Here is a 27,862-nt window from a genome sequence, read left to right as displayed (position 1 = left end):
TGGATTATGCTGTGTAGCAAATGCAAAACATTTAGAACTACTAATTTCAGGTTTCTAAATGACATTTTCTATGGCTGTGTCACCTTTTGCCTCATTTAATTCTACCCCACCCCCACAAAAAAAAAAAAGTAATTGCTCCAAAATATCATTATTTTCAAATTTTTATTTACATTTATGTTACCTCCCATGACTTTTGTTTAGCTACTTTGAATTATTATTTTATTAAACTGCTTTAGTTTCCTGTGTCTACTATCACAGTATTGCTTTTTCCATAATTTAAACACATCAGCTAAAGATGGGTTAGCTGGTTTCGGTATGGTATAGCAGGTATATGATGAACTTCCCTTTCTCAAGATTTGAAATCTTGAACTTAAGTTTTGAATCTTATTTTCACCCCCCCCCCCCCCCCCCAGTAATATCGGAATTGTATAGTTTGCATTTGAAAATAATTAGACTAATTCTTTAGAAACTTAGTGTGCATTTCTCTTTTCAATGGGATAGATACTCACTTATCTAAGTGATATATAATAAAATTACAGTTGCCTTTACCTTTAAATAATATCTAGATTGTATTATTGCAGTTTCAGATATATTCAGTTAAGTCCCATGAATCTTTGCTTCATCTCATTGGCAATTGATACCATAGTGTCATGGCAGGATATGGTAGTAAAGTTGCAAGCGAGCATCAGATCATATTAGAGTTCTACTACTTTTCCATAATTTGGCAAATTATAAACCTTACAAATTTTGTCAGCTACAAACATTTCAAAAATGATGAAACTCATGTCAGTTGTTTTAAGTGCAAGCACTAGACACATTTATAGATACTGTACGCCCACAGATGCAAGACCCTTTGACACTTCTTTGCATGTTAGAAGAAGGAGAATCCATTCTGATAATAGGGTAATCAATGTGTTTTGTGGGATGAGTGTTTATTATTATACGTTGGAAAATTAGCTTTTCGTTTATGAAAATTCTAATTTTTAAAGTGGTAACTATTTTGCTTGTACAACAGTTGGAAAATTTACCTTTAAAGCACGTGATTTTGCTTGTGACCAGTTCGTACATTCTTTATTTCTTTCTCACCCTCAGCATGAATTGACTTTTCTTGGCAAGCTACCAGACCCGGTTCTATGAGCTGTGGGCATACAATTCATGTAGAAAATTTTGAATTTTATTCATAAACTCCGATATATTTCATCCATTGTAACACAGACATCATCATAAGGAGAAAGGTAACTACATTCAAAACATGAATCATAATGAGTCTTGAAGCATGTGCTTACTAGCTTGTGTCTCGGTCACAGCTGAGTTGATAGGATTGCACTATTAGAATTCAAACGAACAATTGTCAAAGTTCGTTCAGATTTTTTAAAAAATGAATAAAATGAAGTTAATAGTAATCGCTAATCACTTCCCAAAACTTGTTCTACATTAACATACAAGTCAGTGCAATTAAGGTTCAGACAATTGCATAGTGTTTCAAAGAAAATAATGAAGAATTCAAAAGAATTTTGAATTTTATTCATAAACTCCGATATATTTCATCCATTCTAACACAGACGTCATCATAAGGAGAAAGGTAACTACATTCAAAACATGAATCATAATGAGTCTTGAAGCATGTGCTTACTAGCTTGCGTCTCGGTCACAGCTGAGTTGATAGGATTACACTATTAGAATTCAAAGGAACAATTGTCAAAGTTCGTTCAGATTTTTAAAAAAATGAATAAAATGAAGTTAATAGTAATCACTTCCCAAAACTTGTTCTACATTAGCATACAAGTCATTGCAATTAAGGTTCAGACAATTGCATAGTGTTTCAAAGAAAATAATGAAAAAACAATCAAAAATGCAACATAGTCTTGAAATTCTTGATCTCATGTGAAGATATATCTCATTAGATATCACATGTGAAGTCTTTTCACATGTGATATCTAATGGATATAACAAAACTAACATTCAAAAAGTTTTTGATAATTATCATCCATCGACAAGACTACACTCCAATATGAGAAGAATTTCAATACCCTACCTAAAGGAATCTCTGAACAAGTAGCACAGATTCTTCACAAATTCTTTCAAACTGGCTCAGAAATTGTCATCTTACCATCTATAGCGAATACATTGCTTTCCTCCCCACACACACACTTCCAGGTGTCTATTAAGTACCTTGTTCATGTCATCTTTGTTATTTTGGACAGACTAGCAACTCAGTTTAGACTAGAATCCAAGAACATCAAGACATTGCATTTTTGGAATCCAGCAAATCCGGCCTTGCTTTCTATGCTATTGACACTAGGTACAGAACCAAAGATGGCTAGCCCAAGACTACCACTAATAAGTGGAAACCAATGAAGAGACTGACAATCATGTGCTGCCTTCTCTTGGTACCTAACCCACACATGTTATTGTCTAATATATAGTGAGAGTCCTATGGTTGATTTTCTTGAGTTTACTGGGGAAAAGACATGCTTGCCCATGCCAGAAATCAATTAACTCGAACTGGTTGAAGAAGGGGTTAGAACAAGTTTGCCAGTTGCTGACCAGAATTTAAGTCTACCTTCAGGTAGCCTAGCCTGAAGATAGACTTTTTTTATTTTATTTTTTTAATCCACAACTTTTCCAGTTGTTCCTTTTGAACTCTAATAGTGTAATCCTATTAACTCAACTGCAACATGAGCATGTAAGCACATTCTTCATGACTCATTCTTAGGATTCATGTTATGAAATATATAATTTTTCGAAAAATTCTGTATTTTTTCACATGTGTGAGCCGTATTAAATATCTCTTTTAAAAATGTAGGCACACTAAGAAGTTGTCTACATTTGAAAATTCATTAATTTTTAGGTTTTTGTTTATTTTGTTGGGATTAGTTTTAGATATAATAAAACCAAAGCAAAAATAATTTGACAGAAAATACCTGAAATAAATGTTATTTACGATAATTATGATTTCCAAATAACTCTTGTGGTATGATTACTCTGGTGATGAAGCCTCTAGAATAGAAACATTAAGACAGCTGCTGATTGTGCAGCCACTGCCTTCTATAGTGCAATATATGGATATGATGAGATGAGTGAAGACCAAATCGTCTGCAGGATGACTAGGTATTGGTCTGATTGTTGTGTTTAGAACAGCCACCATACTGTGATCTGTTGACTTATCCTCTGACTGCAAATTTGATTTGTATCTTATTAGACAGTCATGTAATTGAAAATTTAGAGATAATATATATGGATTTATGAAAATACAAAAACGTAGCATATGAAATATTTTAGTGAATAGATGGGAGTACTCATGCAAGTTAATCTTTCAAAAATTCATTATTAAGGTCTGCTAATTATCCATAGTTGTGCCATTGATACTGCAAGATGCTCTAATTGAAGGATAAAGAGTCTTTTAGACAGATTACTTTTTCTAGACATCTAATTGAAGATTGAGTGGCTGATATGTCAGTTTTTAATTTGCTGATTGTGTGATCAAAATTAAAATTACCTTTCATGAAGATATATATATATATGAAATGATTGAAGTAGGTTTCCATATCAGGATTCAGTGGAAATTCACTGATTTATAGATTTCCCCTTCCATTGCTTAACATACTTTTTTTCCTTTTTAGAGCAGAGCATAAAAAACAAAATTACTAACCTTATCTGGGATTGTCAGTCCAGCTATGAAAGGGGTCTGAAAAGTTGTAATTAAACACCTAGAACAAAAATGATATTAAAGGAACTGATATAACCACAAGAAAGAACATATGAGGATATAACATAAGTTATCTTCATAACTCTGCTACTAGTATGTTCTTTCTTGTGGTTATATGCTCTCAAGATGCTCTAATTGAAGGATAAAGAGTCTTTTAGATGTTTAAAAAAAAATAATCTTTTTCTAGACATCTAATTGAAGATTGAGTGGCAGTCAGTTGGTGGATTGAGTGATGGAGATAGTTGTAGAACAGGTGCCCTCCCTTGATGAGTCTTTGGACTCCCTGGAGGTGTCAAATAATAATAATATCATTTTGGTTCTAGGTGCTTATCAGACCTTTCCACGATCCCCCCCGTATTTTATTTCCTTATCTCAGAATATGTATGTATACAGATTTATATATATAGGAATCCATCACACTTACACAATATATTCTGTGAAAATGTGCTAATTTGAATTTAATAAACAATAAAAAAAAATTGTAACTCATCCATAAACTTTCAAAATCTTTACTAAATTTTAAGATGCATTTGTTTTCAATGTGTTTACTACCAATATAACAAAATGTTTGAAACAATTGAAAGATTATTAAACATAACATGTGTATTCATAATTAAACACTGGGCTTCAGAAATACTTCTTAAAATCTACTAGTCATAAAAAAAATTACTCGTCCATAGCATGAATTGTGGTAAAAGGTGTGTGTGTTGCAAGATTTTTACCTTGATTCTACTATATATTAAAGATACCAAGAAATTATTTACTTGCTTTTAATCCCAAGGAAGCAAAATGATATTTGGTGTGAAATATATTCACGCCCGAGTTCAAATATTTAGAATCCACCTTCTTTGAAAAATAGCTACAGGTATTACTTAGGTGATTTCTTGCAAAGGCTATGTTGCAGCATTTTTTTTGTGAAAATCAAATGTCTTGTGAAACCTAAATAATGTCTCCACTTTAAAAGGGCTTTGAAAATCTAGTAATAATCTAGAGTTTCTGTCTGCAACTTCATTTTCGTAGCACAAACACTCGAATACCTTGAGCCATTTGTCTTGAAAGAAGCAGAACATTTTACATTTTTTTTGCAAAAAAAAATAGTGTTTGAAATAGGGTTTAAACACTGAAAAAGTTTGAAAACCCATTTTCTAACAGCATTGCAATGGGATAATATAGAAATTACTGTATCTGAAGCTGTTATGGCCTTCATCATACTTACATGATCATTCATTTAACTCAAATGATTGTGTAAACAAACTATCCAGTTATCTTTTCTGATTCTAAGACTGATAAGTAGTCTTGCTAGAATTGAATAAACTGTGATCATTATTTTTAGCACCACATTCTGTTCAGCAGTATATCAAAGTTTGCAGTACTGTGGAAAATATCTGCTGCTGCTAAAAGCAATTGCAGTCAGCAAAATTTTTTCAGTAAGTGCTTTAGTATTTTACTTGTGAAACATTTGCAAGTTTGGTTTAAAGAAATTATGGCTAAAGAAACTGACTGTGAGACCAATGTTATTATGTCTCTTAATCTATGTGTTCTCTCCAATCTAGTTTGTTTGTTTTGCAGGTTCAAAAGCCTATTTCCTGGAGGAAAAAAATCCTGTCATCTTCATATAAGATGTTAACTCATTTATCTGGGGGGAAAAAAAGCTTCTGAAAAAACAATGCCTGTCAAGCCTGGAAGTTTGTTGCTGATTGCTGCAACATTATCAAAGAATAAGTCAATGCTTTTCTTCTCCAAATGCTAATTGGAGAGACAAAAGTTGGATTCATCATTATGAGTCCAAAATGAAAACTCAGTCTGGAATATTGCCATGTTACTGCTGAGAGCCAAAATGTGCGTGGTCTTTTAAGTAGTAAAAACATTCACCAAGACTGAGTTTCTACTTCATTTTCATATTCTGTTTCTAAGTATAACTGCCCTTCCTTTCAATATATTTTATCCATCATATAACAAGTTTTCAGTGTTGTCATAATAAAACTTTTCAGATAAATTTTGGATATTTTCTCACATTTGCTTTAACTGTTCATTTTCAAAATGAATACTAAAGAGATGTGTGTTTTACTTGGGATATAGGAACAAGCAAAGCATCCAAGGTATAGGTGGGATGTTCCACAACTTCGAGTTATTCATCAAGGGTGAAGTGAGCAAGCACGTTTGTGTTATACTGCAAAAGTATATTGAAAGGAAGGATGGTTGTGTATTGAGAAATAGTGTATGAAAATAAAGTAGAAACTTCATTAAAACTATCGTTTTTATTTATTTTTTTCTGACATTTCCTGTGTAGAGAGGTATTACGAAGGCATTACTTTTGCAGTGTTCCTCATATGTTTGTCATATCCCCATGTTTCCTGCTTATCAGCTCATCTTTGTAGCCCATACTTAAGTCTCTCTTCATAAATACACAGAATTGTGCAGAATGGCTCAGCTGAGCCCTGTGGTACACCACTGGGCATCTGCCTTCTCTAAGATTCTGTTCTTTGATATTTGTCTATCAACTATACTCTTATTTCACTAGCTTCATATCCATCTCCATTTGCCTCAGTTTACGTAATTTATCTCCATGTGACATCCTGTCAGATGCCTTTGTAAAGTCCAGCACTATCATAGTATAGTCATTCCTTTATACCACTGGACTGTTGCTTTATTGTAAAAAAGCAACATTATCTAAGTTAAAACTTACCTTTCATAAAGCTGAATTCATATGAACTCATATGACCACCCACCAATTCTTCATAATGAGTGTTCAGCTGAACTGGCTATTCCCTTGACCAGGCTATATAAGATGAGTCTCAGAACAGGGAAGATTCCACAGGAGTGGAAAGAATGTATGGTAATCTCATGGCACAAGGGTGGTGCAAAGACTGATGTATCCAACTATTGACCAATCAGTATCTCAGGAGTGGTGATGAAGATTTTGGAAAAGTTAGTTAGGGCTCACATTCAGAAATGGTTTGATGGAGAATCTCTACTTTGCAATGAACAGCATGGATTTACTAAGGGAAGGTCATGTTTTAGCAACTTGCTCACATTCTATAATAATGTTACCACTGAGTTAGACAAGGGCAATAGATCCACCATGATACTTTTGGATTTTGCTAAGTCTTTTGACAGAATACAGCATGGAATACTGTTTCATAAATTGGAGAATATGGGTTTGGATTATAAACTATTGGTATGGCTGACTGACAAATATCAGAAAGTGGTATATGAGGGGGGGAGTGAATCTGCAAGATTCAAGGTAACCAGTGGTGTGCCTCAAGGATCAGTCTTTCGTCCATTGTTATTTGATCTGTATATTAATGACATTGGGAACGATTTGGCATGTGACATACAGCTATTTGCTGATGCTGTAAAAATAGGTAGGGTAATCAGGAGTGCTGCTGATATGCAGTACTTGCAGAATGATTTGAATAGGCTGGAGTTGTAAAGTCATGCATTTTTGGTGTGATTAGATATCCAATGTCATATTATATTGGTGGGATTATGCTTGAAGAGACTGATGCTAGGAATCTTGGGGTTTTAGTAGACAGGAAGTTGAAATTCAAGGGTTATATAGAAAAAATTGTAAATACAACTCAGAGAATAATGGCAATGCTGAAACTAACCTTTACATGTAAAAATAAGGAAATCATTTTGCCTCTTTACAAGGCTTTGATAAGACCTCACTTAGACTATTGCACACAGATCTGGTCACCTGGTTTCCATGGTGATTCTGATACAGTAGAGAGTACAAAGAAGAATGTCAAAAATGATATCAGGATTTTGAAGACCGATTGAGGATTTGTAGGCTGCAGATACCAACAAATAGGAAAAAGAAGGGTGATATGATTAAAGCTTACAAACTTCTGAATGGGTTATACAGAATTTCAGTTATGAATTTTTCATTTTATGGTGGGTGGGAAAAGGATGCTAGGGCATTTATGGAAGTTGTGAATGCTATCAAGAAGGGGGTTATGGCTAGATTTTTCTCTCATAGAGTTTGTGTGTGATTGGAATGGATTGCCATTGGATGTTGTGTGTGCAAGTAGCATGAATGAATTCAAGAACAGGTATGGCCTTCCTCGGTGAGTTCCTGACTCCCTGGTAGTCTCTTAATAACAATATTCATATTCATCAGGTGTAAATTCTTACTAACATTTAATCTATCCATAAGTTCATTGGACATCATCAGATGCTGTACAGTCACTCTGCTCCTCAGTGATGTGCCACACCATTCCTCACCAATGGTATCTATTCACAAGATTAGAATCCAAACATGATTGTTTTTTACAGTAAGCAAAATAGTCTATCATGTCACTCACAAAGTTATTTTCTACTTTTTTTTATTAGTTTAAAATGTAAGAGTTCTAGTGTCAGCATTTGACAATGCCGAAATCCGGCAGAATCTGGCTATAGAGAGAAAGAAATGTATGGACAGTACTGGATAACTGCCATAACATATCATTACTATTAAATGACTCCTTAATGGTACTGACAGAAGAAAGCTGGAGTATTTTAGACACGTTGAAAGAATGGAATCCTTAAAACAGTAATAGAAGGTAAAGTCCCTGGGAAAAGAGGAAAATGTAGACTCTCAATGAGATGGATTGATGGTGTCTGGAGTAACTGATCTTCAGATAGTTAAAGCCATCTCTTTGAGAGTCTACCTTTTTCCAGTGACTTTACTTTCTATTACTCAGAGGTCCTCCTTCCATTCTTTCAATGTGTCTAAAATGAAATGTTGCTATGCATATAATGAAATCAACAGGAAAGCTGTAAGTTATTTCCAAAAGGCCTACTAGAGATGTACTAAATAGTGGATTATTTGTTTTAAATTCTCTACAAAATATTGTGGATATTTTCAGTCGAACTTTGTATATTCTAATTTATCGTCGTCATCATCAGTTTCCTGATACATATTCAAGGAGTGTTAAGGCATCTATAACAGCACTACATGATTAAGTTTACATTATTATTATTAATCTTCTATCAACAATTTTCCTCCAAAACAATCTATTACTTGTCAGCACTCCAATATTGTTATATCTAACATTTCCTACTTCTAAGGCACCTCTGATTGAATCAATCCACCTAGACTTGGTCTTTCTCTGAGTTTCTTTTCCTGCCATCTTGGCATCTTCACCCATTCCATTTAAGTGGCCATACCACCTTAGATTAGTTTTGCTGATACATTCATGAATGCTAATCGTGTCAAATTCTTTCTAATATCTTCATTTTTTTTTGTGCCATTGATGTCATCTGTTCAGGCTTCTAATTTGTCTCAGAACTCTCAAAGCTGCAGTCTAGTTCTTGATTCAGTGCTTTATTTCTAACCTTACTCTCAGATCCATAACTTAAAAATGGTTTAAACAATGCTAGTTAGGGCATTTTGGCTCATTTCTATCTTATTCCATATAAATTTATTTTGGCTCATTTCTATCTTATTCCATATAAATTTATTTAATTGGCTCCCAACCATATCAGCTTTGCTTATTCTGTTGTCCATTTCCAAATTAAATTTTCCATCTTCACTAAACACTGTGCCTAAATAGCTGAAATATTTTATTTAGGTTCTCCATTGAAAATGCAGCTGAAGTTTATGTTCCTGCCTATTTTTAAAGTTTTTGATCTTTTTATTGGGTGATTTTCATGCCAAATTTGTTGCAGCTGTTACATAGTTTAGTTAGAGAACCTTGGAGGCTTGCACTGGATGTGTTTAGGAGTGCAACATTATCTGCAGAAAACAAAATGCTAAGTTTCTGACTCTAATATTAGGTTTAATGCCACTTTCTTTCATAATGCCATAGATAATGAATAAGAATGGAGACAATGTGCACCCTTGTCTTTCCCCTGATTTTACATCAAACCATCTTCCTGTATTTTCTTCAATTCTAACTGCCAACTTACAACTTAAATATAGACTCTGTATGACGTTCCATTTACCCCATAAACTTGTAGTGTTTTTAAAAGCTTTTCTGGGCACCTTTGTCACATGCCTTTTCCAGCTATTTGGCCTCAATCCAGCTTGTTTTTTTCCAAGTTTCTCTTAACCTCTTTTCAAGTATGCTTGCATAAATCTTGCCTGGAACACTTAGTAGAGAAATATCTCTAATTCTCACATTCAGCTTTATATCCCTTTATATAGATGAGAACTATGAGAGCTCTACTCCAATCATCTGGAATTCAACCTTCTGACCAGACCCTTTTTAATTATGCAGTGTAGTAGCCACTGCAAAGCTAGCCTGGTTGGCCGAGTGGTTAGCATATCTGCTTTCCAGCCAGAAGGATGCAAATTCAGATCTCACTGTGGGCATGGATGTTTGTGATTGTCTGTGGAAATACTAGTGGTGGTGGCAGGCGGTAGATGATGATGGTAGATGCCGTTCGTTGTAATTAGTGGATTAAGTGGTGGTAGAGTAGATGCCCTCCCTTGATGAGTCTTTGGACTCCCTGGAGGTGTCACATAATAATAATAATAATAATAATAAAAACTTCTATAATTAAGTTAAGCATTTCTGGTTGGATATCATCCACTCCTAATGGTGTTAAAGAAGAAGATGTGGCCAAATACAAATATGTTAAAAATCAAATTACAAGAAAATGTAGACAAGCCAAAAAAGAATACCTGGAAGAACAGTGTAATAACATAGATGAATTATTTAAAAAAGAAAACATAGAGAAAGCCTATAAAGAAATTAACAAACTGACTTTCAAATTTAATAAGAACAGCAAAAACAATGCCATCAAAGATAAAAATGGAAAATTACTAATAGAATCTGAGGATATATTAATGGACTGGAAGAATTATCTTGAAAATCTCTATAATGGCGACGAACTTGATGTTGATATCAGCATAGAAAATCAAAATGAAGATAATCTAGGACCCCCAATAATGCGAGAAGAATTTGATAAAGCACTGTCAGAAATGAGTAAGGGAAAAAGTCCTGGTGTAGACAATATTCCTATAGAACTGCTACAAAATCTAGGTAATGAGACAAAAACCTTACTCTATCAATTAATAGCCCAAATCTATGATAGAGGAGAAATACCAAAGGAGTTTATGAAATCAACCATAATACCAATACCAAAAAATAATAATGCAAACAAATGCAGCCAATTTAGAACAATAGCTTTAATCCCACATGTTAGCAAAATTCTGCTAAAAATTATTCAAAATAGATTGTCTATTGGATGAAGACCAATTTGGATTCAGAAAGAATAAAGGAACAAGAGAGGCAATACTCTGTTTAAGAACAATAATAGAGAGAAGATTAGACCTTAGTCAAAATACTTACATTTGCTTCCTTGATTTAGAGAAAGCATTTGATAAAGTAAACCAGCAAATGCTCATAAATTGTCTAACTAATATTGGCATAGATTTGAGGGATAGGAAAATAATTTATCAAATTTACAAAAATCAAAATGGACAGATTAAAATCAATGATAAGGAGAAAATAATAAATATCAGGAGTGGACTAAGACAAGGATGTATACTTTCACCACTTTTATTTAATTTATTTATATATTGAAAAGGCCATCCAGGAAACTAAAGATAAAATAAATAGCGGCATAAAGATAAATGATGAGCAAGTCATGTTTATAAGATTTGCTGATGACATAGCCCTTGTAGCAGAAAACAGAAGAACGTTAAAAACAATGCTAGAATTACTAAATAATAATCTTGAAAAATATAAAATGAAAATCAACACAGATAAGACTAAAATCATTGTTACAGGCAAAATCCCTATCAATACAGAGCATATGGACATCAGTGAGGAACAAATAAAACAAGTGAAAAGCTTTAAATATTTAGGAAGCCTAATAACAGAAGATGGCAGAACAAGAGAAGACATAAGATCAAGAATAAACAACGCAAAAGCCCAATTCTCTAAGATGAAAAGCATTTTAACAGGAAACCTCAACCTACAATTGAAAAAAAAATTAGTAAAGATATTGATATGGAGCCTTACACTGTATGGATGTGAAACCTGGATTCTAGGCAGAGAAGATGTAAGAAGATTGGAGGCTTTTGATATGTGGTGCTGGCGTCGCATGAACAAAATGAAATGGACAGAAAAAAAAATCAAACCAGCAAGTCCTGAGAGAGAGATAAACGAAAGAAGAACTCTAATAAAATCAATCAAAATTAGAAGGGATAGGTGGTGTGGACATATACTTCGACATGATGGACTTGTGAAAAGAATAACTGAAGGCAAAATAGAGGGGGAAAGAAGAAGAGGCAGACCAAGGAAAAGCTTTCTTGACCAAGTCAAAGAAGCACGGGTTTGAGGAATTACCAGGAGGTTAAGAAGAAAGCCAATGACAGGGCAGTATGGAGGAAATTGCTGCTGAGCTACCAGTCCCAACACTGATGCAACCGATGATGATCATCCACTCCAGCTGCCTTTCCACATTTCAGGTTTTTGGTGGCTTTTTCTATCTCAAGTATCGATGTGCGCTCCTGTTTGCATTCCTCTTGAAAATTTCCTTCTACGATTTTTGTTAATCAGTCTTTTGAAGTAATTACTCCAAATCAGTGCTTTTTTTGGGGGGGGGGGGGACAATATGCAACGGCACAGCATACTTGGGCATCTTTATTAACAGCGATATATACAGATGCAGCATAGTTTTAATTTGCAACTTTTTCTGCTATCAAAAAATGCATAAAAAGCATAAACTTTTAATGGAACATTTGCCATTATAACATTTATTATATTATACACACTTATTCACAAGAATATAGTCATTTTATTACTGCAAATATTTCAACCAGAAACTAACTGATCATTATCATCAGTGCATCAGCATAATCACAAGGTAAAGCTACAACAAAGAATTTTAATCCTATTTACAGAGTTGAGCCACACATCGGATGCCACCTAGTTCATGATAACAATAAAATAAGAATACAGTTAAGGCCAAATTTAAAATTTAGTGATTTGAAATAAAATTTAAAAACTATTAATAATTAAAATGGTGGAAGGACATTATTGTTTACCATTTATGAGGATGAGACTTTCCCAAATCTTGGCAATAGAGAGACAGTCATTCTGATTTAAATAACTGCTCAAACCTAAACCTACACCAATGTCAAAGGTGAGTATTTGACCATAGTTTTTTTGTGCCTATATACAAGAGGTTGGTTGATCCGCCTATAGTATTGGGTTGGCAAATAAGTTTGTTTGGTTTTTCAGAGTGGAATGAAACGCATTTTATTTAATATATATATGATACATACTAGTCAGTTATATATTGACCCTCTTTATCAATGATCTCTTGCCATCTGTCCACCAACTTCATTATGGCACGTTCATAAAACGCCTAAGGTTTACTGGCAAAAACCGATCCAGGTGTCTTTTGACAGCCTCCTCATTAGCGAAAGTTTTCCCATTCATAATCGGAAGGTGCCCGGTTCGGTGAATACGGAGGATGCGACAAAACATCCCAGCCAAGATGTAACAATTTACTCCAGGTTGTTAATGATGTGTGGGAGTCTGGCGTTGTCGTGGTGAAAGACATCTCCATTCCGATTTGTCAATTCAGGACGTTTTGTGCTAATTGCACGGGCCAGTCACGTTAACTGAGAGCAATAGACAGTTGACTCAATCGTTCTGCCTGACGGTAACACCTCATAGTGGACAACACCTTTATAATTCGAGTGGACAGACTTATGTGTTCGTCGTACATGTTGTTTATTTCTTAATGGTATATATTAGAACACAGAAAAATAAGTAAATAATTAATTTATTAACTTATTGCTGATATTTCGCTGGTGATATAACCAGCATCTTCAGAGCACAATACGCGAGACTATAACAACATGGCGTAATCAACGGACTAGTTAAACAAAATTGTAGCAGCAACACAAAGACTAGAGTCCTGATTTTGGTGCCCTCTATCTGAAAAAAAAAAAAAAATTGCAGCTATCACGTAAGACTTAGAGTCCTAAACGAAGTACCCTGCTCATGTAATCAAGCCTACTACGGTCAAACAGGAAGAACTGTGAACATCTGCATCAGCGAACACCAAAGATACGGCCGGCATTATCACTATGGCAAGTCAGACCTAGCAGACCATGCTCTGGATACCCCTGCACACAGGATCAACTGGAAGAACACAAAAGTACTGCACAGAAGCTCTTACAAGTCGGAGAGATTGTTCTTAGCGGCAACAGAAGCCCTGAAACACACTCCAAATCTCAACAAATATGGCTGTATAAATTTGCCTAAAATCTGTGAGACAGTCATCTTAAGAAAAAACTAGTACCGGTTTTTTCTCTGTTTAGAACTCTAGTCTTATGTGATAGCTGTAATTATTTATTTATTTTTTTCAGACAGAGGGCGCCAAAATCAGGACTCTAGTCTTTGTGTTGCTGCTACAATTTTGTTTAACTAGTCCGTTGATTACACCATGTTGTTATAGTCTCGCGTATTGTGACAAATTGTGTTTTGTGCTCTGAAGATGCTGGTTATATCACCAGCAAAATATCAGCAATAAGTTAATAAATTAATTATTTACTTATTTTTCTGTGTTCTAATATATACCGTTAAGAAATAAATAACCTTTATAATCCCACCACACAGAGAGCATGATCTTCTTTGGGTGCAATCCCACTTTCGAGGTTGTTTGCGGCGGTTTGCTCTTGTGCCCCCATGATCTTTTACGTACCATGTTATCGTACACGACCCATTTTTCATCTCCCGTAATCATCCGCTTCAAAAATGGCTCATTTTCTTGGCGTCACAGCGAATCACAGATGGATATGCGAACAGTCATATTGGCCTCACTCAATTCATGCAGCACCCAAACATTGAGTTTTGAAACATATCCCAGCTTGTGTTTTTCAACGCTTGTATGGGATATGTTCAGTACTGCAGCAATCTCCTGCACTGTGTGACAGATTTTTGTCGACGATATCCTTCACAACACTGAATCAACCTCGGTCAGGCGATTAGCACGAGGTGCATCACTGACGTCGAAATCTCCAAAACGGAATTTGGCAAACGACTTTTGGCATATGCATTCTGTTAAGGCACCATCCCCATATACGCTGCATATTTTTTTATGGGCCTCTGCAGCTCCTTTGCCTTTTTTGAAATAAAAAAGCAAAATATGCCGGTAATATACGTTATTTCCTTCCATTTCTAAAAATATGTTACACATGCAATTGAAGTAGGCCAAACGAAAATTCACTGAAAGGTTATGTGAAATGTCGCCTTTCAACTGCGCAGTAGCATTGCATGGTAGCGCAACAATAGCGACAGGCGAAGCAGCATAAACTGAACGAACTTATTTGTTGAACCAATACATTAGTACCGTGTATGAGTAGTGGGTTGGGAAAGGAGGAACTTGTTTACATTTGATTTAAATGACTGTAAATTGTATTCCCTGGAAAACAGCAGGTGGGAGACTGTTCCACAGTGCAGCAGTTGTAGGGATGAAGGAGGAGGAAAAGAAACTTGTTCTGTTTGTTTCTAGGTGTACTGTGAAGGGATGTTGAGCAGTTGCATGTGTTCCAACAAGCTTAGTACTGAGTGGAGGAATTATTAATGTTATTTCAGATGAGCATTTCCCATGGAAATATTTGTAGAATATATATACTGCAGAAACCATACGTCTGTGTTGAAAGTGGGGAGAGAGAATTGGTAAGAGATGGGTCATTAATAAGTCTAATTGCTCTCCTCTGTATTGAGTCAAGTGAGAGCTTTTAGGAGCCCCACCCCATATGTGGGAGCAGTATTCAATAGCTGGGCAGATTTGTGATTTGTATAATGTTAAAAGCTGTTCAGGGATGAAGTAATGTCTTGTGCAAAAGAGAAATCCTAGTTTATTTGAAGCTGAGGATGCAATGGTTGTGATGTGGCATAAGCCAAGAGAGGTTTGATGTGTGGGTAATTCCAAGAAGAGAGATCTCAAACTGTCTGGAAATTTGGGTATCGTCAAAAAGGATACTGGGGAAAAATGGTTCTTTTTTATGGGAAATAGTATAGAACTGGGTTTTATTAGCATTGAAATTGATGAGGTTATCCGAACCCCATTGTAGGATAGCTTGGAGATCAGAATTGAGGGTGGTGGTAGTGGTTGAGGTGAGTTGTGTAGGGTAAGGTTTATCAAATGCAAGCGAGGAGTGTAGTGTGCTGTCATCTGCAAAACTGTGTGTTGGGTTGGAGGTCAACTGAAGTAGGTTGTTGATATACAGGTATCCCTCATTATATGCGATTTTAAAAAGTTAATTAAAAAAATTGCAACTGGTAGCAATTTCGCAGTCACTCTGTGCGTGGTCACGTGACTGTGTATGCACCGCTTTGACAAGGTGGCATCGTGCTGCATGTCAGTCTCACAGAAGGTGTAGAACTAGTAAGCTCCATTATTGGAGTTTTCTACAATGCAAACATTATGGAAAAAAGAGGTAATTGTGATCAAAATACTTCCAAGACTAAAAAACAGAGAAAAGCTATAACACTGGAGGAAAAATTAGAAGTTATAAAGAGGTATGAATGTAATGAGTGCATAGAGTCAACATAGAGATACAGGAATTTCAGAATCAACTTTAAGAACAATAAGAAATCAAGCAGAGAAACTAAAAAAAAGATGTAAAAGTGCGACGAGATGTCGACAACTAAGATAACGGCATCACTCTAAAAATATCACTCTAGAAGAATTAACAGAAGCATTAACCCAAGGCAAAACAGGAAAGGCTCCAGGAGAAGACAATATAAACTTGGAACTTATCAAATATGCAGGACTTGAATTTTCACTCAGGTTACTTAACTTTTATAATATGATCTGAAAAGGAAAATGTCCACAAGATTGGACCAAAGCAATAGTTATCTCCATCTACAAAAAAGGACACAAATCTGATTGCAACAATTATCGTGGAATCAGCTTACTTAGTACCTGTTATAAAATATATGCAAAAATCTTAGCATATAAACTTAAACTTATAGAAGAACAAAATGGATTCAGAAAAGGCAGGTCTTGCATAGACTCTGCATTTACGTTAAAATTATTAATTGAAAAACACAGAGAAATGAACATAGAAATGCACGTAGCTTTTTATGGATTACACCAAAGCATTTGATAAAATTATCAGAGAAAAACTATGGGAAATCCTAGAAGAATATGAAATACCAAATGAACTCTTTAGAGCCTTATATAATATATATCAAGAAAAATAAAATATCTGTGAGGTACAATAATTCAACATCAAGCTGGAAACCAATAAATATAGGAGTACGTCAGGGTTGCCCTCTCTCACCGGTTTTATTTAATATATACATAAATAAAATCATAAAAGAATGTAACTAATGAAGGAGGATTCAAGATAAACCCACCAGATTAGCTACTCTTCTTTTTGCTGATGACCAAATAATCCTTGGAAACAATGAAGATGAACTACAAAAATCATTATGCAGTTTAAATAATCTGATTAAAACATATGGTATGGAAATATCAACAGACAAAACAAAAGTCATGGCCTTCAAAGCAGCTAATCCGATAAGAAGCAAAATAGTAATAAACAAAATAATAGAGCAAGTAAATACATTCAAATATTTAGGCTGCACAATGTCATATGAAAACGAAGCTGATATAGAACCAAAGATTTCAAACTTTTTAAAAGTAACAGGCATTATAAATAAAATTTTTAAACCCAATTATGTACAAACACACGCACAAATAAAAATTTATGGTAGTGAGATATGGACAATAAAAAAAGCAGATGAAAGAAGATTTGAATCATCTGAAATGAAATTTCTGTGCAGAACTGAAGGAGTCACAATAATGGACAAAATGAAAAGCAATGAAATCAGAAAAAAACTTGGAATTACAACCTCCCTAAATGAAACAGTTATCGGCTATAGAGAAAAATGGAAAGAACACATACTGAGAATGAATAGAAGCAGAATACCTAAACAAATTCTAAATTACCACCCAAAAGGTACTCGATGCAGAGGAAGACCCTTAAAAAGATGGAATTGAGTTCGGAACAGGCATTTGGCCTATAAGCCTGGAAAGGAAGAAGAAGAGTAATCAGAATTTAGCTCTTAGTCATGTATTAGTCCATAGATGGCACACATGCCAGAGGCGGCACATCAATAATTTACAGGTGATATCCTTTTATATGCTTATAAATTATTCAGCCTTGTTTTTTTTAATTGTTACAATACGTACAAGTTAAATTTTGTTTACATGAGAGAGAAGCTACGAAGGCACGTATATGATTGGTGAAATCGCGACCCAAAGACAAATGCAACCGAATTCTTTAGTTGAAATGCTGATTCTCTTCAACCGAATTCCATAACATCTGAAACTGTCATAACAACATTCACTATATATTTCTTAGTTTAACACATTCACAAAGGGGCCAAACTCTCACAAAGTTTCAACCCTTGGTTGAATTTTATTGCTGCTTATTTGAGCTGGCAGATGAATTCGCACAAGCATTATATGGCATGTTTCAATTCGTGGTAGAATTTTATTTGAAGTTAGCCTTTGTGATCTGTCATAGTGACATCGAGAATTTCAAATGCATTAAAACAAACACTTATTTCATGTAATTGATAAATTGGACAATAATTTTTAGTTAGAAACTGTGTTTCTGATGCAACATATGGTTTTGCTCGAGTCTATATAGCATAGTTTCTGTGAGAGGAGACATGATTTATTAGTTAGCGCCGTTTTTTATTCGAGCTATCTGTAATTGCACTATTTGTTGAGAAATATATTACACAGACTGCAAAAGGCTCTGTACCTTATTCAGGGATACAATAAAACTACTTGTTTTTCTTGCATCTGCAGTATAATGGCTGTTGGGGAAGGGTTTTGTTAACTGCGGGGAGCGAGTTACTATCGCCTCAACGTGAACATGTTCAAACATTAAATTATATATTTAGTTTAATCCTTTACCAAGTGTAAGCAAACAAATTTTGCACCTGGCGTATCTTCAGGACAGAGGCAACTTGTGGTAAAGGTGGACCAAGCTCTCATCACTCCTTGCCTTAGTATCTCCCATAATGTAAAGCACATCTCCTTGCGGTCGTGTATAATGCTATGCATTAAGGGAAGGGCCACTACCCAGACCAGTTTCAACATTTATTGAGATCTCTTCAGTGGGAGCCAGACCCAGGAGTGATACCAAGGTGGAAGTAATGCAGAAGTCATATTTTCCTATACCAGTTGCCAAAAGGTCACTTCTAACATCTTTCTCTAATCCAGAGTTATTTAATAAGGCATGAAAATATGACTTCCGCATTACTTCAATCTTGGTATCACCTCTGGGTCTGGCGCCCACTGAAGAGATTTCAATATATGTCCAAACTGGTCTGGGTAGTGACCCCTAACATTATGCATAGCATTATACATTGTCCGTAAGGAGATATGCTTTGCATTATGGGATACTAAGGCAAGTGATGTGAAGTCAGTCCACCCTTGCCATGAGTTGCCACATTCCTGAAGATACTTCAGGCGCAAACTTTGTTTGCTTACACTCAGTGGCAGCTCGTGGCGTGAAATCGTGGTGGGGTGCTGCAACTTTTGAAATATACATACACACTGTGAGTACAGTGTATGTGTGTTTGGATAAAATATCAAAATTATGGGAAAAATTTTTTAAAAAAATTAAACATGAAACAATATTGTTTATTATCGATAAAATTATAGTTTGGTATAATTCAAAATTACTTAAAAATAAAATATAGTCTTCTTGTTTTGTTTCATGAAAAAATATTGTTTATTATCAATAAAATTATATAGTTTGGTATAATTCAAAATTACTTAAAAATAAAATATAGTCTTCTTGTTTTGTTTCATGAAAAAATATTGTTTATTATCAATAAAATTATATAGTTTGGTATAATTCAAAATTACTTAAAAATAAAATAGTCTTCTTGTTTTGTTTCATGAAAAAATATTGTTTATTATCGATAAAATTATATAGTTTGGTATAATTCAAAATTATTTAAAAATAAAATATAGTCTTCTTGTTTTGTTTCATGAAAAAATATTGTTTATTATCGATAAAATTACAGTTTAGTATAATTCAAAATTACTTTAAAATAAAATCCCTTATCATAACCCCAGTAATGTTCTAAAATCAAAACTATAACAAATGTTATGTCTTTAATTGTAATGTCCAAATATTTAAAGAGATGGAGTAAACACGATAAGCATCACGAACACTCTACTACTGGTGCAAACTGCATATAAACAACAGTGGAACTGCGCGACGGATAGTGCCGCATTACGCTAATAGCTCGCATCTCACTATGACGTGCATATCCTTGTGCACATATCAATATGACACTGTGGTAAACACAGTGCTGCTAGCGTCCTTCACCCTCCTAAGTGCTACAAGATGGATTTTTATTATTTTTTATACAAAATAAGAGAATTGTATAGGATTGTTGATGATAAAATTAAATATTACAAGTATATATAAATAAATTAATAAATATATATTATATATCGATAAATATTGGGGGTTCCACAGTGCCTATGCACCAGCAGCCCCTGCTTACACTTGGATAAAGGATTACACTAAATATATAATTTATAGTCCAACCAAGTGAAAAAAGTTCCAATGTCAAACATTTTTCGCGTGTGACATATATGCAAAACGTTTTAATGTCTTTTTTCATGAAGTAAAATCAGGGGTGCGAATTATACATGAGGACAAGTTATATTTGAGTAAATACAGTAAGCATTTCGCTGACACGTTAATATCCTTCTGCTGCTTCCCCAGCTCAGCTGACTTTTATGGTGAGTTACAATGCATAAATATTTTTCTAACTACCGTTTTTTTTCTCTTCAAACCAACATCATTAAAATCAATTTTACACTAAATAATATTGTAAATAAATATTGTTTATGAAATATTATAAAAAAAAATGTATATTATAAATAAATTAAGTTAGATTAATTTTCCCCTATTAAAAACTGCCTGGCACGTCAGTAAATCAGTAACTCGATTGGTAAATTTTTGGCACACGCACGTAAAAAGGTTTGCCACCACTGTATTAGCCACTTTAATTGTGCTGCAACTATTCTGTGATGAGGGAGTTCAATTAATTATATAAAGAAGCACAGCATGGATGAAATTCTTCTTAATTAATACATTACTGTACATTTCAACTTACATTAAACCACAACAATGAAAAGTCAAGCAAAGAGAAATAGTAATTCACTTGTGATGTCACTGGATGTATGGTCACTCCTGTACCTCATGGTTTTGGGAGTGAAGCCTTCTACTAGAAGTAGTAGTAGAGTTGCAGATGTCCTACTAGTAGAAGGCTTCACTCCCAAAACTATGAGGTACAGGAGTGACCATACATCCATGCCCGTGGTGGGATTCAAACCCACAACCTCTTGGCTGGAGAACAGATATGCTACCCACTCGGCCAACCAGGCTGGTAGCAAAGAGAAACAGATGTCTTAAAAAACTTTCAAATCTACTTCACAAACATGTGGTCTTAGTAACAGTCTCATCATCCATTTCCAATTCCAAACTGCCAAATTTTCCTTAATAAGTCAGCTTTTAGCTGCTTTATTTGCTAACTCATCTCACTCTTCCAAAACACACATTCATTGACTTTTTCCATCTCAAAGCAGTACTTAATCATATAAATAAGCACAGCATATTTCCACTATGTCAGAATTAGACAATACAAATACTGAGTTAGACAATCCAGAAACAATGCTCTAGAGCCAAAGATAAACCAACAGCCTCCAGAACATTTTGCCACCTTCCTGATATTTATTTTCTATATTCATACCAGTCTTCCCATCACTTTTGTTTAGCTATTTTTATACGTAGCTTAGCTTTCTTACATTTTTCTCTCTATTCTTTTAGGGAAACTGCTGACTTATTTGCTAGGAACTTTCAGTATACTTTCTTCTTGTCCAGGGCTGCGCCTCCCTAGCTGAATCAGCTGTTTCATTTTTGTTTTCAAACTTGTTTATATAGTTGAGTTTACAGTTTACCTGTAAAAGCTTTACAGGTATAATTCTTTTTGAATCTCGATAGTACTACATGAAAAATTTACATCATTATTAACTTCCTATCTACAATTTTCCTCCAAATCAGTCTGTTACTTGTCAAGACTCCAACATTATCAGATCTTATATTTCTATCGTCTAAGGCACTTTGTACCGTATCAATCCACTTATATCTTGGTCTTCCTCTGGGTCATTTTCCTGCCAACCTGGCAGAGAACACTTGTTTTGCTAATCTTTCCTCGCCCATTCTGTTTAAGTGACCATACCCCTGAGATTAGCTCTGCTAACGCATTCCTAGATGCTGACAATATCCTGGTTTTTAATATGATATTGCCATTGATGCCATCTGTTCACACCTGTAATCTTTCTGAGGACTCTCATATCTTCAGTCTCTAGTCAAGTGTTTTACTTCTGACAGCTCTCAGTTCCATAAATTAAAACTGGCTTGAATACTGTCTTGTATACAGCTAATTTAGTGTTTTTGCTAATTTCTCTCTTATTCCATATAAATTTATTCAGTTGACTTCCTACCATACCAGCTTTATTGATTCTGATGCCTATTTCCATATTTAATTTACCATTTTCACTAAAAATCGAGCCTAAGTAACTGAAATGTTTTACTTGTTCTACAGGTTCTCCATTCACAATGTAGTAGATATTTTTCATTGCTTCTGCCTATTTTCACTGTCATTGTCTCGTTATTGCTGACCTTCATACCATGTCTATTACAACGTTATTCAATTTAGTCAGGGAATCTTGCAAACGTGTACTGAATTTATTTAGAATCATCATCTGCATAAAGCAAAGAGCTGAGGCTAACATCTCCAATTTGGATATCAGGTTTAATAGTACTTTCCTTCATAATGTGATCCATATAGATAATGAATAACAGAGGGAATAGTGTACATCCTTGTGTGACACCAGATTTAACATAAAACCATCTTCCTATACTTCCTTCAGTTCTAACTGCTGACTTACAGGATATAATGATATAATGCCCCATAGTGTTTTGAATAACTTCTCTCTTGGCACCTTGTCATATTACTTTTCTAGATTGAACAAAACTTAAATACAGATCTTTGTTATATTCCCATGCTATCTCAACTATTTGTTGTAAAGTGAAGATCTGATACTGACAGCCTCTATTTGGCCTGAATCCAGCTTGTTCTTCACCAAGCTTTTCTTCCACAATTCTTCAACCGTTTCTCAAGTATACTGGCATAAATCTTGCCAGAAACACTCAGTAGGGAAATATCTCTGTAATTCTCACATTCAGTTTTATTTCAATTTTTATATATGGGTATTATGAGAGCTCTACTCCAGTCATCGGGAATTCATTCCTCTCTCCACGCCTTCTGAACTATGCAGTGCAGCTACTGTAAGACTTTTATACCACCATACTTCAGCATTTCTGGTCGAATATCATCTACTCCTGCTGCCTTTCCACATTTCAAGCCTTTGGTGGCTTTTCTACTTCAAGTATGGATATGTATTCCTGACTGTATGCCTGGTCAGTGTTTTTTAACACTGTGCTGTCATCACTGTTTGTTTCATTTAGCAAGTTTTCGAAGTAATTACTCCATACTTCAAGGATATCGTTTTCTCCTGTTTTCGAGTCACCTTTATCATCTCTAATTCCTTTTACAGTACTCTTTCCTCCATTTCATTTCTGAGCTTCAACAACCACCAGAATATCTTGCCACCTTCTTGATATTTATTTTCAATGTTCTTACCAAAGTCCTCCCATGACTTTTGTTTAGCTTTCTTAGTCTCTGTATTCTCTAAGAGCAAAAACTGACTTATTTGCCAGGAACTTTTGATATGTTTTCTTCTTTTCCTTCACTGTCTCTTTAACTTCCTGTGTCCACCATGGCATTCTAATTTTTCTATCCTTGCAGACAACCTCACCACATGCCTCTCTAGCTGAATCAATCAGGGTTTTCTTCAAGGCTTGCCACTGAATCTCCAAGGTTTGGTTCCTGTTATCAAACTGTTTTATTTTTTCTTCAATAATCTTTGTGTATTTTAGTCTACAGTTCACATCTGAGAGCTACTCAACTTTTATTCGCTTTAAAACTTTCTTACATGTTATTCTTTTCCATATGAAATTCAATTTTATCCTACTCAAGACTAAATGGTGTCACTTCCAATTTCAAATCCTCTGTACACTCTGGTGTCCTGCACCATTGAGAAAACATCACTATCAACAATAACATAGTCGCATTGAGACTTTTCTTATTCCTTGCCTCTTCTCTCCATGTGAATTTTTGTACATTTTTATGTTGGAACATGGTGTTAGTAATAACAGTCCATATCCTGAGCAGAAATCCAACAGGTATTGCCATTATTACTAGCTTTGCTCTTTTCTCCAAATTTTCCCAAAATATTTTGTATGTCTGACAATCATTTCCTACTCTATTTAGATCCCCAACAAGGACCAAGTTTTCCTTTTCCATTGTGTTAGTTGCTTTCTCTAATGTCTCAAAAAATTCTTCCACTTCTACCTTAGTAGAACCATAGGCACAAATAAGCCAGTTCCCCATTCTGATATTTGCCCACATCGCTCTACTTGAGATTGCTTGCCATTCAAGAAGATTAGCCTCATATTTAGTGTTGAATACTATGGCTACTCTTTCTTTTTCTTGATTGTCATTGCCTATATATATAACATTTTGTATTTATTGCTCAGAAAGATGTTGGAACATGGAATTAGTAACGACTAGTGCATATCCTGAGCAGTAATCTAGCAAACCATACCATTTTTATTAGTTTTTGCTCTTTTGTTCAGATGTTTCCAAAACATTCCCGTATTTTTGATGGGCTTCATTTCTTACTCTGCTATTTAGATCTCCAACCAGGACTCCTTTTTCTATTTTCTTTGTCAGCTGCCTGTTCTGGATGACTTGAAAAATTCTTCCATTTTTTTCCTGGAGACCTTTTCTGTGGGACCATAGCACAAATAAGTTTCATTGTCCATTTGCCCATATAACTCTACTTGAAACTGCCTTCGAATCAAGTAGTTGATCTTCATGTTTGGTGTTGAGTGCTATCACTACTTTTTCCTTTCCTTGATTATTATTGCCTGAATATAACATCCTATATTTATTTTGATTTTGTTTTCTTTGTCTCAGTAATGCCAATTATGTTCAAATGGTACACTTCCATTTCTTCAATACTCATTATATTGATGGTTCCCATCTTCAGTTCTTCTGACATTGGATATAAAAACAACAGGGAGGGAGGGAGGCTTGTTTAATTGGATGATGCCTCAGCCAGCATAAACTCTTTATCATGTTGTACCATCATATGTATTTGGGGTTTAAGTCAATATAGAGCGTACAGTTCAGTCAGCTAAGTCCCAAATTGCAAGCCATCCTTGTTCGTTCAGTACTCAGTGGATACCTATTAATATGGTGTACCATGTGAAGGTGAGGATTGGCCATTATGTCAGAAGGTCCCAGTCAGTTCTCTACATTCCTTAAAGGCAAAAGTGAAGGTCTCCTCTCAAGTTATTTAGCTTTGACACTTAAGTGATCCATTAAAATTTTCTATACAGTTATTTTAAGAACATATTTTACAAGCTAGACTTTTGGATTCAGCTTATCCTAATGGATAAAAACTAGAACTTTTAAAGCTGTTACATTTCAAAATAAAGGAAGGAGAAATACATGAAAGTGGCACTATCTCATGCACTCTAAACTTAAAAATGCATAATTTGAATGGTTTAAATTTTGTTTGTTACTAGCTGCAGTAATTGGGGGGGGGGGGGATCCCAGTAAGCATTAAGAAAATGCAGAATTAATAAAGCAGCTGTCACTGATAAAATTATTTTCTGTTGGTATGACTGCTATGCCTTAACTAAATGGTTTACAAGGTGTATATTTATATTTTTAAAATTCGCTAATTAGCGAACTTTAAAAATAAATTTATATGAAATAAAATTGACTACTAATATCAAATTACAGCTTTTTATTTATCTCCTTTTTTATATTTGCTATTAATTTTATCATAATTATTCTCTTACAAACATTTCTGTTTAAAACTGTTCACGCTCGCTGTATATAAATAAATTTTAAGATTAACATGAATACAAGTGACAGGTGTATCATTTTAGTAAAAATTAGGACCAGCATACTGTATATACTGCTATTTTATTACAATTTTGTGTGTTATTGTATAAATTTTATATATAACTAACAGAATTTCTTTTTAGACTCTGAGAATGTGCTTTCAGCTGACCAGAGATGGTAAAAAAAAATATAAAAAAAATTCAACAGTAAGTAGTATCCTAATGGACCAATGGTACATATTATGTGTGCCATTTACAGTATTTCATGTGAGAAGTAAACTACAACAATGCTTTACTGTAAATAAAAATATTTTAATGTATAGTGTACAAAAATTTTAAATAAAGTTTTTACACCCGGTATTTCTCACTGTTGTTGTTCCTTTTCTGCAATTTCTCTGTCCTGTAATGACACAAACAACCAGTTATTAATGCACAAAATTCACATGCAATGTAAATAATTATGCATTTAATTTTAACTGCAAGTGATCAAAATCCACATATTCCAGTCAAGAAAGAGTAAAGTACTATTTATACTAAGGAACAATAATTGACATTTGCAAACAGGCTTCTCAAAAAAAATTTCCTTGTTTAGCATATTATGTATCCAAGTAATGATGCTGGCCATATACATTCTTAATATTTTCCTTCTGTACTTTCCACATTATCTACTCTTCTCCTAATACACACTTTCCAAACTACCTTCACTCAAATTCAATGGCCTATCACTGCTCAGAAAAGGTGTGATATTGGTGGTGTGCATATCCTGCTTTGGCAAGATGTACATACAGTCTTGGATTGCCTAGCCAAGTTCAGTTGGTTGGTAGACTTTCCTACAGTAGGTAATGGTGTTGCAGCATTTCCCATTCCCAGTAGATAGGGTCCATTCTTTTATGGCATCCGAGGTAACCCCAGCGTTTCAGTTAAAAGCAATCATTGTTTGCTGGATAGTAGTGTGGCTCTGTGATAAGCAGGAAATCTCTCTCTTAGATTTATCACGGCCCTTTCACCATCCCATTACATCTAGAAATTATTGACATAAAGAGAAAAAAAATAAACATGTAATCAATATACCATCTTTTTTTTCATCAGATGAACATCCTATTAGATACCCCCCCCCTTTTTTTTTTTTATTTTTTATCCAGGAGTGTTGTCAGGATACAGAAAAGGAGACTTGTTTGTTGAAGCTACTTCTTGCAATATCCATTAAGGGAATACCAATTACAGTTGAAACATTATATTTTTCAATTTACCCTGAATTAAATGGAAAAGCATAATAGAATCCTAATAGCACAGAGATGGTAATCATGTACCTCTAGGAATGTGAATCATCTTTACTTTAACCTCTGCCTCAATAAAAGCAAGCTGTCTCTATATCTTGAATTCTTTGAGATGCTTCAAGTATCAGAAATAGTCATGCTCAAACCACATGTCATGGCTCTGCTGTCTCTGCCCAGTTTAGCAGTAAATGCAATCAATGAAACAGTGCACATATAAAAGCTTAAATTTGTTAAATGCAAAGAAAAATATCCAATTCACAAATTTAAGCTTTTATATGTGCACTGTTTCATTGATTGCCTTTACTGCTAAACTGGGCAGAGATAGCAGAGCCATGACATGTGGTTTGAGCATGACTATTTCTGATACTTGAAGAATCTCAAGTATCAGAAATAGGGGTGTGCTTAAGAGTCAAAGCTTTCACCATCACACTTTAAAGGAATGCGGAGAACCGACCAGTGCTTCTGACCTAATGTCCAATCCTCATCTTCTCATGGTGCACCCTGTTAGGTATCTACCTGGATACTGAACGAACGAGGATGGACTGGCAATTTGGGATTTAGCTGACCAAATTGTATTCCTATTGGTTAAATCAAAATACAAAATGATGGTACAACATAACAAAATTTCATGCAGGCTGGGGCGTCGCCCGGTTAAACAAGGCACCCATTGTTTTCGCCAGGGAACCAGGGTGAACAGCGAAAAGTCAGCTACTGGAACAAATCTGAAAACACATCCCAACACAACATCACCAGAGTTAAAGATCGGTACTATCAACATAAGAAGCCTGAATGGCAAAGAAATGGAGCTGGTGGAGGAATCAGATAAGT

The 27,862-nt window shown here is 34.7% G+C and overlaps 2 protein-coding genes across 6 annotated transcripts in view; one reads left to right on the top strand and one right to left on the bottom strand.

Annotated features, from left to right (window-relative positions):
* The window catches only part of LOC150096613 (uncharacterized), a 157,016-nt gene extending 130,899 nt beyond the window's left edge, over nucleotides 1-26,117 (top strand). For all 3 annotated transcript variants that reach the window (XM_090408559.1, XM_090408558.1, XM_090408560.1), the window contains exon 10: nucleotides 25,902-26,117. The gene's annotated coding sequence lies outside the window, so the exon portion shown is untranslated. The remainder of the gene's footprint in view (nucleotides 1-25,901) is intronic.
* The window catches only part of LOC150096612 (putative ATP-dependent RNA helicase DHX35), a 437,463-nt gene continuing 435,649 nt past the window's right edge, over nucleotides 26,049-27,862 (bottom strand). For all 3 annotated transcript variants that reach the window (XM_090408561.1, XM_090408562.1, XM_090408564.1), the window contains one exon: nucleotides 26,049-26,157. In XM_090408561.1, the coding sequence (XP_090264687.1) occupies nucleotides 26,122-26,157 (36 nt within the window). In that variant the 3' untranslated portion in view covers nucleotides 26,049-26,121. The remainder of the gene's footprint in view (nucleotides 26,158-27,862) is intronic.

Source organism: Typopeltis vanoorti, chromosome 18 (assembly GCF_054136105.1).
Source record: "Typopeltis vanoorti isolate ZY-2024b chromosome 18, IOZ_Tvanoo_1.0, whole genome shotgun sequence".
Classification (NCBI taxonomy): domain Eukaryota; kingdom Metazoa; phylum Arthropoda; class Arachnida; order Uropygi; family Thelyphonidae; genus Typopeltis; species Typopeltis vanoorti.
This window is presented reverse-complemented; position numbering and strand designations above follow the sequence as displayed.